Source organism: Canis aureus, chromosome 1, assembly GCF_053574225.1.
Source record: "Canis aureus isolate CA01 chromosome 1, VMU_Caureus_v.1.0, whole genome shotgun sequence".
NCBI classification, from domain to species: domain Eukaryota; kingdom Metazoa; phylum Chordata; class Mammalia; order Carnivora; family Canidae; genus Canis; species Canis aureus.
The window spans coordinates 100,387,001-100,402,963 of NC_135611.1; the positions used below are offsets into that span (position 1 = coordinate 100,387,001).

The 15,963-nt window shown below is 46.1% G+C and overlaps 1 protein-coding gene across 1 annotated transcript; it reads left to right on the forward strand.

Moving 5' to 3' along the window:
* Nucleotides 1-1,542: 1,542 nt before the first annotated feature.
* On the forward strand, nucleotides 1,543-15,091 carry A1BG (alpha-1-B glycoprotein). Its single transcript, XM_077911722.1, has 9 exons — nucleotides 1,543-1,693; nucleotides 10,539-10,707; nucleotides 10,807-10,842; nucleotides 10,934-11,212; nucleotides 11,885-12,157; nucleotides 12,505-12,798; nucleotides 13,445-13,741; nucleotides 14,254-14,553; nucleotides 14,919-15,091. The coding sequence occupies exons 1-9, from the start codon at nucleotides 1,655-1,657 to the stop codon at nucleotides 14,924-14,926; spliced, it is 1,695 nt and encodes a 564-aa protein (XP_077767848.1). The 5' UTR covers nucleotides 1,543-1,654; the 3' UTR covers nucleotides 14,927-15,091.
* The last annotated feature ends 872 nt before the right edge of the window (nucleotides 15,092-15,963 follow it).

Genomic DNA, 15,963 nt, shown 5'->3' on the forward strand with positions numbered 1-15,963 from the left:
CCCACACTGGCCTAGAGGGCACTGCTACTTTTCAGGGATGCAGATACCCTCGTAACTAACCTATTTCTCAATGTCTTTTTAAAAAGGGTGTCCTCTTCTTTACTGAGTTTGTGTGTAGGGGATGAGTGTGTACATGCATGTACCAGATTGCACATGATAAATACTTCCACATTCCTCTGCCCCTAAGCCTTCAGATTCCTTCTTGCATGTTTTACCAGGGAAGTCCAATTCAACCTCATCCAATTTAGGCCACTGTGAGCCAGGTCTACCAAACAAAATCTCCCTCAAGCTACTCAATCTAACATCTTAAATCCAGTCTTTGTAAATTGGCCCATATAAGTAAATTTGACCCAGCCCAGTGTTGTTGTATCTCATCCTCCTTGGTCAGATAGTCTTAGATGCTCTTCCCATGTTTATTTTCCAGGTCTATGCCAACACATGAGTAAAGCCTTGCAATTCTTTTAGAGTATAGAAGCATCAGATTCTACACTTGTCCACTTAGAGCATGTCCACTCGAATTGGAGGTCTAGGGAGCAATAAGAGGTAGTTGGAGAGAATGGAGACCTCCTTGCAAGGAAACTACCTCAGGTGGGCAACGTGCTAAAAAGCCATTTGACCAATGTGACAGGAAATACTCTCAATCTGGTGTTCAGAAGCCTGACTCTGAGATGTCACAGTAAAGACTCACAGTATCACTGAGTTTCCAGACCTAGGTTGTTGCCAGATGTAATGCCCCTGGATTGAAGGTAGATTAGTCCCTCTTTTTTTTTAAATAATTTTTTTTAATTTTATTTATTTATGATAGTCACAGAGAGAGAGAGAGAGAGAGAGAGAGAGGCAGAGACACAGGCAGAGGGAGAAGCAGGCTCCATGCACCAGGAGCCCGACGTGGGATTCGATCCCGGGTCTCCAGGATCGTGCCCTGGGCCAAAGGCAGGCGCCAAACCGCTGCGCCACCCAGGGATCCCAGATTAGTCCCTCTTAAGAAAGGATCAGATCTGCCACAAGAATAGACAGTAGATATTCCTCAGAGGGCCTGCTGCCATTTCCACAGGGGATGGGGGTGGGGAATCCAGATCTTTCAGGGATTGAGAATGACTAAGTTGAGGCTAATCCCCAAACACTCTGTGGTCCACTGGACAAAGCAGGGTTATGGGGGGTCAGAGAACACTGGATGAATGAGCCAAAATGCATTCTATAATAATAATAAAGTTACACGGCTGTTGTGAATCTTGTGCAAAAACAATATATTCTTATGTTTACTTTGAGGTGGAGACTTAGTATCAGAACAAGGCAAAATTCAATCCCTGATGTCAGGGGGTTATCTTAGGACAAAGAGAAGTGGGTCATAGGTATGCTCTAAGAGCTGGTATAACCTGAATGAGGTTGTAGGCTTTTTGTCTCTAGTAAAGAATGCAGGGCCTTGTTTGTTCGTGCACTGGGAACAGTCATGTGACCTTGAGTCCAGGCTTCTACAGAGATAGCTATTGGATTTGTCAGTGGGATCTGAAAAGACACAATAGTTGATTCCAGGAAACAGTTCTCTGAAAAACAAGTTTTAAACTTTCTGCTAGCTTCAGTCTCATTAGCCTTAAGGGGCACAGTCCCAGTTCTCCCCTGAATTATTATTATTCCTCAATCTTGATGATTCAGGATGATGACGGTTCTAGCTACTTTTATCTCCTCAGCCAAGGTAGGTTTTGGATAAAGAGCAGTTTTTGCAAACCTTGGTTGTAACATGTCTATAAGCAGGGCTCAGCAGAAGTTTTTAACCTATGGGTCACAGCAGCAAGGGAAATAGAAGCAACAAGGAGTCAGGCATGTAAGTTTTTTCCTGTTATAATTGTCAATCCTGTATTCCACTTTTATGCAACATGAAAAGATGGTCCATCTTCTGCAACTGCTCCATGCTGAATTAGGGTGGAGTAGAGACTTTAGAATGAAAGCATTTGGGGCAGCCTGGGTGGCTCAGCGGTTTAGCACCACCTTCGGCCCAGGGCATGATCCTAGAGACCCAGGATGGAGTCCCATGTTGGGCTCCCTGCATGGAGCCTGCTTCTTCCTCTGCCTATGTCTCTGCCTCTCTCTGTGTCTCTCATGAATAAATAAATAAAAATCTTAAAAAAAAAAAAGAATGAAAGCATTTGGCATGGTGCAGGCTGTTAACTCCCTTGTTCTAATGGAAGGATATCAGAGATAGCCCTTATCTGAGAACTTGGATATTTCCTTTACATAGTTTGGCACTATGACATCACTAGTTTTATCCTCAAGTATATTCTAAGAAACTGTAATAGTGTCAATAGTTAAACCCTATTTTGTTATTCCCTCTAAAATTGATCTGATACCAGTGAGTATCCAAGAGAATATACCAGTAAACCAATCCCAGCCACTTTGGAAAGGGGGCTGTGGTAGTCAAGGGCTTCTTGTAGCCACATGGCTTGCTGTTTGATTTTTATTATTTGGATCCATATTTCCCAGGAGGAGTTGATATAGGTATAGCAAGTGGTGTTAGCCATATGACTCTGCCTTGTTCAGCCAGCAATCAGGTAATTAATAAGAGGCATTTGTATGGAAACAAAAGAAAAACAGTTAATGGTAGAAGCAGATTATCAATCACTGTGTGAGTCCCCAGTGAGAAGATTTTTAGATGTCAGGTTTGAAGCACCTCAGATGGAGTGGTGGCAGGCAGCAGCAATCTGATGGATTTTTCTTGTTCGTAGTTCAAATGTCTCTGGTGATCCTTTTCAGTGGCCTGTAGAACACGACTGGCCATAAGATTGTCTGTACATAGGGACACCTGGGTGGCTCAGCGGTTAAACATCTGCCTTCCACCCAGGGAGTGATCCTGGAGTCCCCAGATTGACTCCCATATTTGGCTCCCTGCATGGAGACTGCTTCTCTCTCTGCCTCTGTCTCTCAAGAATTAAAAAAAAAAAAAAAAAAAAAAGAATGTCTGTACATGAGCTATTGTGGAAACTTCTCTGAGTTTATCTCACATTGTCTAGCTTTAGTTTGCAAGGCTGGAGGAAAACAAAAAGGTAGTTTTTAGTTCTTAATGATTTTAAGGTAAGTGAATGAGAGAAGATTGGTTTGGAGAAGAAACTTTGGTTTGGAGTCAGAATCAGATATCTGAGGAAACCAGAATTCAATATCCAGCCCAGTTTTAGAGGCAAACAGCAAATACTCAAAGATAATTAAACAAAACTAGAATTTAGGAACTAGAAAAATGTTATATAATCTTTCTCTCTAAAGTCACCCTCCTTCCTGTCAGAGATAGCTAAATTAAGACTAATTTGTTTGTAAAATAAGTTCAGTTTTAAGAAACTTGGCCTAATAATTTATGTAAGTGCAGCAAGAATAGTGATTGACTATATAGATTTTTCTAAATCTGTTTTGCAAAAACATTTTTTTAAAAAAGATTTATGGGCAGCCTGGGTGGCTCAGTGGTTTAGTGCTGCCTTCAGCCCGGGTCTGATCCTGGAGACCAGGGATCCAGTCCCATGTCAGGCTTCCTGCATGGAGCCTGTTTCTCCCTCTGCCTGCGTCTCTGCCTCTCTCTCTCAGTCTCTCATGAATAAGTGAATGAAATCTTAAAAAAAAAAAAAAAAAAAAGGGACTGATACTTTAAAAAAATTTTTATTTATTATTTGAGAGAGAACGCATGAGAGAGAGCAAGAATGAGGGGTAGAGTGGGGTGGGGGGAGGGACAGAGGGGTAAGCAGACTCCCCACTGAGCAGGGAGCCTGATGCAGCACTCCATCCCAGGACCCCGAGATTACAACCTGAACAGAAGGCAGACATTTAACTGCTAGAACTTTTCTTTTATCTTTATTTTTTTATTTAAGATTTTATTTATTTATTCATGAGAGACAGAGAGAGATACACACACACAGAGGCAGAGACACAGGCAGGAAGTCTGATGTAGAACTCAATCCCAGGACTCAGGGATCAGCTCGACCGCTGAGCCACCCAGGAGTCCCCCTGCTAGAACTTTTTATAAGGAATTTCTGATTGGGCAGCCCGGGTGGCTCGGAGGTTTAGCGCCTGTCTTCAGCCCAGGGCATGACCCTCGTGACCCGGGATCAAGTCCCACATTGGGCTCCCTGCATGGAGTCTGCTTCTCCCTCTGCCTGTGTCTCTGCCTCTCTCTCTCTCTCTCTATCATGAATAAATAAATCTTAAAAGTTTTAAAAAAATAAATAAAATTTAAAAAAAATAAGGAATTTCTGATTGAGCCTTAAATAGCTATTTAAAGCCAGAAGCCCAGTCAAATAACCTGCCATTGGACTTTTCTGAAATACCTGTAGATTTGGGTGAATTCCTCTTTTTGAGGTCCCCAAAAGATCTTGAGGTCCCCAAACCTCATTCTTTACTTTAGTAAAGTGACATTCTTTACTCACTTGGTAAGGTATTGAAGATATTGAAATTTTAGGAGCTTTATATAAATTTTGGAACAGTTTTAGCATTTATCCACATAATAGAAACTAAGAAGATTTATTATTTGTTTGACAATGCTTTCCATGTAACTCAACATACCAAATAAATAAGCCTAATTGGTCAAAAGACTTTTTTTAGGATTTACATTTCTTGGAAGTCTGTGTGTGTGTATCCTATATAGCATCACAGATCATTACAAAACTTAAAACTTAATTATCTATTTAACCATTTAACTAAGGTGGCCATAAGAGAAGGTTATACGGTTGCTAGCAAAACTTAGCTCTTTTAATATTGAAAAGTTTAGTTTTCTTAAGAAATTAAAAACCGGGCAGCCCAGGTGGCTCAGTGGTTTAGTGGCGCCTTCGGCCCAGGGTGTGATCCTGGAGCCCCAGATCGAGTCCTGCATTGGGCTCCTTGCAGGTAGCCTGCTTCTCCCTTTGCCTGTGTCTCTGCCCCTCTCTCTCTGTGTCTCTCATGAATAAATAAATAAATCTTAAAAAAAAAAAAGAAATTAAAAACCTGGGGTCCCTGGGTGGCTCAGTGGTTTGGCACCTGCCTTTGGCCCAGGGCGTGATCTTGGGGTTCCAGGATCCAGTCCCACATCGGGCTCCTTGCATGGAGCCTGCTTCTCTCTCTGCTTGTGTCCCTGCCTTTCTCTCTGTGTCTCTCATGAATAAATAAATAAAATCTTTAAAAAATAAAAATAAATTAAAAACTTGATAAAAACAAATATAGAAATCTTGTTTTTTGAGCAGATAAGAAAAAGAAAACCTACCCTTGTTTATAATTTCTTCTCATGGGTAGGGCAACAAACCAAGAAAACCTTGTCTCTTTAACAGGGAGAAAAGCCGAATTTTAATTTATGCCAGTATACTTTTAAAACTCACTAATTTGGGATCCCTGGGTGGTGCAGCGGTTTGGCGCCTGCCTTTGGCCCAGGGCGCGATCCTGGAGACCCGGGATCGAATCCCACGTCGGGCTCCCAGTGCATGGAGCCTGCTTCTCCCTCTGCCTGTGTCTCTGCCTCATTCTCTCTCTCTCTCTCTGTGACTATCACAAATAAATAAAAATTTAAAAAAATATTAAAAAAAAAAACTCACTAATTTTTAAAAGTATTAGTCTTAGTCCTAATCATGCATAAAATTATTTCATTCAGATCTTGTCCTACATTTTCCCTAAGTAGCCAGTCTCATTTCAAGACAAAATTACTTTCTTTTCCCTCAATAAAAATGTATACTCATTCCTTATATCTGTCTTATAAGATATATAAGACATATAAGTATATAATGTACTTTTCTACATTCAGAGTTGTTCTCTTTATCATTTTCTATCAGTCTTAATTACATTTAGCAGAATTTTAAGTATTATAATACTTTTATTATATAATAATTTTAAGTATTATTAAACTTAGTCTCCAGTTAAAACTAAGTAGGAATCACTTGTGAACTGTTATACCAGAATTCTTTAGAGTGACAAATTTATGAATATATTTCATAATTTTTAGAAATGTGTTTTATTATATATAGTACAATTTTTAAATTTTTATTTTATTTTATTAAGTTTTTTTTTAAGATTTTATTTATTTATTCATGAGAGACACACAGAGAGAGGCAGAGACAGGAGAAGCAGGCTCCATGCAAGGAGCCCGATATGGGACTTGATCCCAACACTCCAGGATCATGCCCTGAGCCAAAGGCAGATGCTCAACCGTTGAGCACCCAGGCGTCTTCAATTTTTAAAAATATTTTATTTATTTATTTAAGAGAGAGTATGTGTACAAGTATGGGGAGGGGTGGAGGGAGAGGGAGAAGCAGATTCTGCCACTGAGTACGGAGCCCTACGTGGGGCTCAATCCCACAATCCTGAGATCTCGACCTGAGCGGAAATCAAGAGTCAGATGCTGGGACGCCTTGGTGGCTCAGCGGTTGAGCATCTGCCTTCAGCTCAGGGTGTGATCCCAGGGTCCTGGGATCAAGTCGGCTCATTGCATGGAGCCTGCTTCTCCCTCTGCCAGTGTCTCTGCCTCTATCTCTATGTGTGTCTCTTTTTGATACATAAAATAAAATCTTAAAAAAAAGAGTTGGACGCTTAACCTACTGAGCCACCCAGGTGCCCCATGGTTCGATTTTTATAGAAAGTGTAACATACGTTTATTAACAGACCCAAGTATCTTTAGTTTTTTTCTGTAACAAGACAAAAGCAGACAAATCTTATGGTTTGGTAATTAATGTTTCAAGATTTTATCTTATTCGATAAAGACTTAGATATTCAGGGACACCTAGGTGGCTCTGTGATTGAGTGTCTGCCTTCGGCTCAGGTCCTGATTCCGGGATCTGGATCGAGTACCCCATTGGGCTCCTTGCAGGGAGCCTGCTTCTCCCTCTGCCTATGTCTCTGCCTCTCCCTCTGTGTCTCTCATGAATAAATAAATAAAATCTTTTTTTAAAAAAGACTTAGATATCCAATGATATCTTCAACCCAATTTATCATTTAACTTAGCAAAACTTCAAAGTTTTGGGTTACTAAATATTTTGGAAGGTATTTAAAAGTTTATCTATGAACATTTTATTTATTTAGCCTATTTCCTTTTAACAATTACCCATGAAAATTGTACAACACAGGCAAAATTAACCATCATTTTAAGTTACTGTTTTTGTTGGGGCATCTGAGTGGCTCAGTGTCTACCTTCAGCTCAGGTCATGATCTCAGGATCTTGGGATCCTGGAATGAAGCCCCACATTGGGCTCCCTGCTCAGCAGGGAGTCTGCTTCTCCCTCTCCCTCTGTCTCTCTCCCACACCCATGCTGGCTCACCTGCGCTCTTTCTCTCAAATAAATAAAATCTTGAAAAAAATGTTTTTGGGGATCCCTGGGTGGCGCAGCGGTTTAGCGCCTGCCTTTGGTCCAGGGCACGATCCTGGAGACCCAGGATCAAATCCCACGTCGGGCTCCCGGTGCATGGAGCCTGCTTCTCCCTCTGCCTGTGTCTCTGCCTCTCTCTCTCTCTCTCTCTCTCTGTGTGACTATCATAAATAATAAATAAATTTTAAAAAAAAGGAATTCTTTTAAAAAAAATGTTTTTGTTTACAGATTGCAACAGAGATGACATGAACTTATTTGACCTTTAGAAAACCTTGGTAAAATAAAAGTTTTTTATATTTAATGAAATAACTCTAACATGTTTATCTTAATTAAACCAATAACCTTGAATTAGCTTTCATATCAAATATTTTGCACCTGTGTCCACTAAAAGGTTAATCAGTTTGTATCCCCATTTGACAATTTTACTTGGGGCTCCTGTGGGGAAATCTAAAGCGGGCTGTTTAGATCCAGGGGATCACCTGGGCCCCTTCATGTTGATTTTGGAGGTGCTCCAGTTTGAACCTCGTAAGGAGATGTCCCAACAGCTTGGGGTGCTTTTTGCTCCTTGATAGTGAGGGGAGGAAGAGCAGGAGCTGATGGTACAGAAGTACAGAGGGTGGTAGAAGGGTTGGCTGTGTGAGTACAAGAACAGGAGGAGGTGGAGGTAGAGGCATCAGGGGTGCCATTGGCAAGGCTGGAGACAGATTTAAACTTTCTTTTCCTTCCTCCCTTCCTTCCTTTTTTCCCCCTCTGTCTTCTGGGGCACCTGTCTTCTGGGTCCCAGTCGGTAGAGTGCAACTTTTGATCTCAGGGTTAGTTCAAGCCCCACACTGGGTGTACAGATTACCTAAAAATTAAATCTTGGGGATCCCTGGACGGCTCAGCGGTTTGGTGCCTGCCTTCAGCCCAGGGCATGGTCCTGGCGTCCTGGGATCGAGTCCCACGTCGAGCCCCACGTTGAGTCCCACGTCGGGCTCCCTTCGGCGAGCCTGCTTCTCTCTCTGCCTTTGTCTCTGCCTCTCTCTCTGTGTCTCTCTTGAATAAATAAATAAAATCTTTAAAAAATAAAAATAAAAGTCTTAAAAAAAAAACCTCTGTCTCCTATCTTTTCCTCTGGGTGCTCTTTAGCCCTCTGGAAGAGGAGCAGGCAGTGGGTTGGGCTTTGGTTCTGGTGCTTGTGCTTGCGGGGGGTGGGGGGACTGTATTTAGGATTTCTAGTGTCTGCCTATTTTCTTCTTCCTTTTCCTCATTATTCTGACTATTGGGAAGGGGGTCAGGTGTCTTAAATTTTTGTTCATCTTTACCTCTTCAGACCATCAATCAGGTCCCTTCCTATAAGGCATCTTTATTATAGATTAACATAAAAGTCTGAATGTAGAATATTTTACCCCAGATAATTTTACCCTTGTGAGGTCTAGGACCAGTGAGTGGGCTTGGAGCATTGCAAAATCAATCCTTATGTGTGTATTCCTGGATGAGCCAATCACTAATTACCTTATGAGAAGGGAAATTCCTATGGGACTACTACACATCTGAGGAATATCCTCGGACACTTCTGCTAGGCCTTCATTCACCTGAAAGTACCATTTAACTCAAAGGAGCAGGTGTCCCTTCTCTTTGAGCTGAGCTATTCATATTTCTAGCCAGAAAATTTACTCAAGCTTTATATATTAATAACATCAATTAGTATAATGCCAAATTAAATCAACTAACCCATCAACCCCCTTAGAGGGCATCACTGGTAACCTTTAACAGTTCAAATTAAAGTCAGGACTGCCAACTCAAGTTGAAGAGGTTCAGGCATCAGGAGATCTCACCAGATACATCCACCCATGAGGTGCTGAGGAGCCAGAGGGGCACAGAGGGCCCAAGCTGGTACCAAGCACTGAGTTCCAGATAATCCCCAGATGTTCTCAGGCGAGTTGCTCTGATATCCTGTTGACTATGCCAAGAAATATTGATGTAAAATGAACAAACACTTTAAAATTTTTTAAAGAGAAAGGAAAAGAGTTTTATTCGAGCCCAAGTTAGGACAGGTGCCCAGGATACAGTTTGCACAAAGAAGAGAGTGCTCTAGGGAAGAAACATTTGATGCAAGGATATATATATTTTTTTACATAAAGAGTTAACAGGGGCAGCTGGGTGGCTCAGTCAGTTAAGCATCTGCCTTCAGCTCAAGTCATGATCCTGGACTCCTGGGATCGAGTCCCATATTGGGCACCCTGCATGGAGCCTGCTTATGTCTCTGCCTCTTTCTGTGTGTCTCTCATGAATAAATAAATAAAATCTTTAAAAAAAAAAAAGAATTACAAATCATCATGATGGACATTTCAGAAAGTTACAGACTTTATCTTCTGTTTTTAGTATCTGCAAGTCTGTATGACTTTAATCTTATGAGGCCCAGGTTGTTTTTAAAATTTTTCTCATCTCTATGTTTGAAATGCTCTTTTTTGTTGTTTGTTTTTTAAAGATTTTTAAAATTTATTTATTCATGACAGACAGAGAGAGGCAGAGACACAGGCAGAGGGAGAAGCAGGCTCCATGCAGGGAGTGGGACTCAATCGGGTCCTCAGGATCACACCCCATGGCGGAAGGGAAGGCGGCACCAAACTGCTGGGCCATTGGGGCTGCCCTTGTTTGTTTTAACGAAGCAGACACACAATGTGTGCTCAGGGCAGACACAGAGCCCACGCTTTGAGGTTTTGCGGAGTCATTTTGATCTTGATAAATTTTGAAATACAGCTTCCTGGGAGCCCTGGAGCAGGGTCCACAAACATTAAAAATTAAAAATTTCCTTTAAATGAACGAGGGGTAGTGGAAGGGGAAGTGGGCAGGGAGGTTGGGGTGACTGGGTGATGGGCAATGAGGGGGACACTTGGTGGGATGAGCACTGGGTGTTATGCTATATGTTGGCAAATTGAACTCCAATAAAAAAATTTTTTTTAAATGAAAATTTCCTTTATCAATTAGTATTTATTATATTATTTGTTTTGTTTTAATTTAATTTTTATTTTTAAATTGTATTTCTCAAAAAAATAAATTGTATTTCTCATATTTTAAGTCATATCATTTGTTGATATTGTTAGTTTGTGACTTAATTATATTATTTTTAATTTTTTAAATTATATTATTTTAAAATAATCATTATTTATTACTTAGTTTATTAATTATACATAATTATTGATTATAGTTATTGATGAGGCTCCAAGGCCTTGGAATTTTGCCCTTTGTCCCCTGCAGGAACACCCCCCTACCCCTGCCTTCTGGGAAGGACAAACAATAGGGAAGAGGTCAATGCCCCTTGCTGCCCCTTTGCCACCCTTGCTTGGGCTTTATCACCACAGACACTCACCGGCTGGAGGGAGACTGGCCATCATGTCCACGCTTGGGGCCTTCCTGGTGCTCTGGGGTGAGGTTGCTGGGGCCAAGGTCCCTTGGGGTGGGAGGAAAGGGGAGGGAGGAAAGGGGAGGGATAGGAATGGGGGTCTCACAGGTGCGGTCCCCGCAGGTTTCTTGCTGTGCCCAGCGACCAAGGCAGCCTTAGGTAAGTCCGGATCAGGTCTTGGGGATGGTGGGCACCTGCAGAGGTGAGCCTCTGTCCTGGGACCCAGCACTGACCTCCACCTGCCATGCAGTGTTTGAGACCCGGCCGAATTTGTGGGCAGAGGCCGAATCGCTGCTGGAGCCCTGGGCCAACTTGACGCTGACATGTCAGGCCCGCCTGGGGACTCCGGATTTTGAGCTGTTCAAGGATGGAGTAACCCAGGAACTTGTACACCTTGATTTACCGGCCATGGAGCACCGGTTCCCGCTAGGAGCAGTGACGAGTGACACCCGGGGCCTCTACCGCTGCCGTTCTGGCTTGAACAGCGGATGGACTCAGTTAAGCAACCTCCTGGAGGTGACTGGAGCAGGTAAGCAGGGGCTTTAGTGGGGCCACAAGACAGTAGGGAGAGGGCTGCTCACTTCCTCACTTCCTCCCTCCATTCCTTACTCTCCTGGTCCTACTTTTCTGGCATGGGGGTGGCGGTGGGTGGGTGGGGATTCCTGAGCAGCTAGGTGGCCTTTGGCAAGTCATCTTACATCTCTGATTCCATTTCCTCATCTGTAAAATGAGGATGATGATGATGATCCCAGAAGGTTGTGAGGAATAAATGACTGAATCTACAGAAAGTACTTGGGAAAAAGCCCAGCACACTTCCCTTACCATATCTGCTTTTCCCGTCTCTTATCCTTGCCTCCCTTTCCTCCATCAATGTCTTCCAACTCCCTATCTCCTTGATATTTTCTTTTTTCTTTCTCTCAAGCTTTATTTGAGAGAGAGAGAGACAGACAGACAAACAGAAAATTGTGCATGGGGGGAGGGGCAGAGGGAGAGGGAAAGAGAAAATCATTAAGCAGACTCCCCACTGAGCATGGAGCCCCCCCACCCCCTCAGATCATGACCTGAGTGGAAATCAAGAGTCGGAAACTCAGCCGACTGAGCCACCCAGATGCCCCTCATGAGTGTGGAGGTCCTGGTCTGTTTGGGCTCGCATGTCTGTCAAGTCATTTAGAACCACCCATCAACCCTGCTCCACACGCAGAGTCCCTACCCCCACCTTTGCTTTCAACTGAGCCCGTGTCCTGGATCACACCGGGTCTGAAGACGAAACTGCTGTGCCATGGGGGGTTTCGTGGTGTGACCTACCTGCTGAGGCAGGAAGGCAATGATCAGTTTTTGGAGGTGGCTGAGGCCCCTGAAGACATGGAGGCCACCTTCCCAGTTCATCGGCCTGGCAATTATAGCTGCAGCTACCGGACCCACGCAGCAGGTGCACCCTCTGAGCCCAGTGCTACTGTGACAGTCGAGGAACTGGGTGAGTGTGTGGACGATCCCAGAGGGATTCCTGGGATAGGAGGCTCCTGGAAGTCAGAGCTATGTTTACCTTCACCCTCAACCCTGAATAACCTTGCCCAGAACTGGGTTGGGGAAACAGTGGTCACACAGTTGGATGGATCACACCTGACCTAAACATGGACACTGTGGCCCTGCGAGGTGGGGTGGGGGTGGGGTGTTGGGGATGGGCCACAAAGAAGGGTGTTCCTGGGGCTACTGCAGGGAGGGCAGAGGTCTGGGAGCTTGGGTGACTATAGCTTTCTCAGGAACAGTCCCACAGCAGGGGTTTCCAGGACTCTAGCTCTACTGACCCTCCCTGCCTTGCAGCGGCACCGTTGCCACCCAAGCTGAGTTTCCAGGGAGAGTCTGCAGGTCTCCTGCGCCCTGGTGCTGACGCCACTCTCGTCTGTGTGGCGCCCCTGAGCGGCGTGGACTTCCAGCTGCGGCAGGGAGAAGAGGAGCTGCTGGTACGCAGAAGCTCCAGCAACCCAGACCGCATCTCCTTTCACCTGGACATGGTGGCTTTAGGGTCTGGCGGTCTCTATACCTGCCGCTATCAGCTGCATGGCCAGCAAACCTGGTCTTCCGACAGTGCGCCTGTCGAGCTGCTGTTGAGTGATGGTGAGCTGGCAGCCCCAGGCTGGAACGTGGACATGGGGCTGGGAGGGCAAGAGTGCTCTGCTCTGGGAGCGGGGAACAGGAGGAGGGATCCAGAGAGGGGTCCCCCGGAACTGGAGGGCTCTGGTGGGGGCCCATTCCCAACTCATCCACCTGGCCTCAGTTTCCCTGAGAATGAGACAATTAGCTCAGCAACTTCAATCAGAATAATTGGATGAACACACAAGTCTGCCACAGGCTGTGCAGGCAATGTCACCTGCCTGGGGTCCCCTCTATCTCCCGGGTCCAGATGGGCACTGGAGACCTGTTTGTTGAAGGCAGCCAGGTTGCAGCTGCAGGGCCTGCCAAGGACGGGGATCAGGAGGCCTGACCCCAAAAGAGGATCCAGGCCTGCAGGGGAGCACATCCTGGGCTTGGTGACAAAACTCAATCCCTTCCCCACATCTGTTTTCATGGACAAACGAACTAATAAGGAATAGTACAGGACAGTGTGTGAGGTATCTGGTGAGGTCTGGAGGGTGATGCAGTTTTAAGTTGAGGGAGAGAGGGGGCCCGCATAGGCTCTCAGGCAGGAGGAACCAGGCTGAATGGGGTATGAGGCCCAAGCCTTCCCCCTTGGCACCCGGATCAGCCCGTGTCCTCCCTGCAGAGACACTCCCAGCTCCGGAGCTCTCTGTGGAGCCCGAGACTCTACACCCCACGCCCGGCACGCTGGTGCAGCTGCGGTGTCAGGCACCCCGGGCCGGCTTGCGCTTCGCCCTGGTGAGCGAGGTCGCCAGAAAGCGCCGAGTGCACCATGTCCTGAGCCCCGAGGGGACAGAGGCCTGCTTCCAGCTGCGAGATGTCTCGGTGGTAGACTCAGCCAACTACAGCTGTGTCTACAAGGACACTGCGCCACCCTTCGCCGGCTCTGCTCCAAGCTCGAGCTTGGAACTGCGCATTGATGGTGAGCTGGTGGGGTGGGAGCAGCCATGAGCAAAGGAGGGTGCCCAAGGGAAGTGCTCCAGGCCTCAGTCCTGTCCGCATAGCAGACCTTTCAGACAAACGTAATTTGGGCTGATTTAGGCTGCCGCCCACAGCCTACTAGGGGATGCCTCCCATTTGGTTTATTTCCTGTTCCATGGCCAGGAACATCATTTCCCATGGCCATTTCTTTCTTTCCACACCTGTCCTGAGGCCCAAAGTGCCAAGTGCTGGGGACCCCAGGAAGTCTCAGAGCAGGCCCAGGTCTAGGGAACATGCAAGATCTTGGGGAAGAGGGTGACAGGGAGGATAATAGGAGAAGCCACTTCTGTTCAGGACCAGGAAAAGGAGGAAAGGTGTGTGCACAGGGTAGCTTCCTGGTGGGTGGAGCAGCCAGCAGGCCTGGGCTTAGTGGGAGGCAGGAAGGCAGAGGGGCACTGGGGCAGCTGCTGTCTGAGGAGAGGACCTCACTTGACCACTGACTGCTCCACCCAGGACCCCCTCCCAGGCCACAGCTCCAGGCTCTGTGGAGTGGGGCTATGATTCCTGGACGTGATGCCATCCTGCGCTGCAAGGGCCAGGTGCCGGAAGTCGTGCCGCACATCACTTTTGAGCTGTTGCAGGAAGGCAAAAAGGAGCCTTCAACCCAGGTCTGGGCCACCCACCCCTCAGCGGACCTTGTACTGACCTATGTGGGGCCCCAGCACGCAGGCAACTACAGCTGCCGCTATCGCTCATGGTTGCCCATCCCCTTCGTGTCTGAGCTCAGTGACCCAGTGGAGCTCCAGGTGGCAGGTAAACTTTTCCTCTGGTTCTGTGAGCTGGGTTCCTCCTCTGGCCTTTGCCCAGATTGTGCCCTTTATCACGAGGGCCCTTACCCTGAATTTTCTCCCAGCACATTGGTTAGTGTGCCTAGTGTGCTGGGGTTATGAGGGAAATTGCAGGTAGGGAAATGACAGGTGCAAAGGCCCTGAAGCAGAGTGGTTTGGTCAGTTAGAGCATCTGGAGGGAGGCCGAGGTGTGGGAGGGGTCTTGGCCGGCAGCTGACCAAGCTACTTTCTTCCTGAGGGGCCTCAGTGAGGTCTTCCCTGATTTCACTAGAGAGGAACACACATGATGCCCTGCTCCCCTACCATTTCTCTTTTATCACATTTGTCTAGGAAGTTGATCAAGCTGCAGACTAAGGCCGCTGATGGTATCTTTGGCAAGTGCTTTCTCTGGTCTGGCTATGATCCCTCATGCTGCAGCTAGAGGCTGGACTCCCCCTGGAAGTGCTGGAGGACTGTCCCTAATTCCTCCTGGGAATCAATAAATGTGAATAGAATCTTTAAAAGGTGTCCTTGGGGGATCCCTGGGTGGCTCGGTGGTTTAGCGCCTGCCTTTGGCCCAGGACGCGGTCCTGGGGTCCCGGGATCGAGTCCTGCGTTGGGCTCCCGGCATGGAGCCTGCTTCTCCCTCTGCCTGTGTCTCTGCCTCTCTCTCTCTTTATCATGAACAAGTAAATAAAATCTTTAAGAAAAAAAAAAAGGTGTCCTTGGCTAATGGCAGCCCTGATGCAGGGGCCTGTACTTCCACGGCTGAGGGAAGTGGGCTGGGGTCCTAAAGGTGGATGGCCTCTGGGTTGGATCCTGGGGATATACGGGCCAAAGATTGGCTACTTGGGTCCACATTGTTCAAGATTACCTTTTGCTTTCTTCAAGCTGCCTCCTACTCCCCAGGCACCTCTGCCTGGTCCCCAGTGGGTCTGGGGAAGTACCTTGAGGCTCCAGACATACCCAATCCCACCTTGACCAAATTGGTCCTCACACTGGGAGGCACTTCAGAGAGGCTGCATTTTGTAGTTTTGTTTTCTGGACTGAGTAGCCACCAGCTGGTGGAGCTGGACTCTTTCCCCAGCCAAAGGCTAGGTCTCTCACACTGGAGATTGAAACTTTTGGAGGGGTGGGGCTATTCTATTCTTTCCTCCTTCCCCTCAGATCTAAGGCCCTTTGCCTGACCCAATACCTTCCTGGACCATCTCATTGCAGTCCATTCAGAGCTTGGCTGTTAAGGTACTGGCATACCAAGGGGTATGTATTAGCATTATCAACTAACACTTGATAAATTTTGTTTAAGGAATTTGCCTATCTCATCTGAGTGATCTGATTTACTGGTATAGTTGTTTACAACATTCCTGTATTTTTCAATGCTTGCTGGATCTGTAGT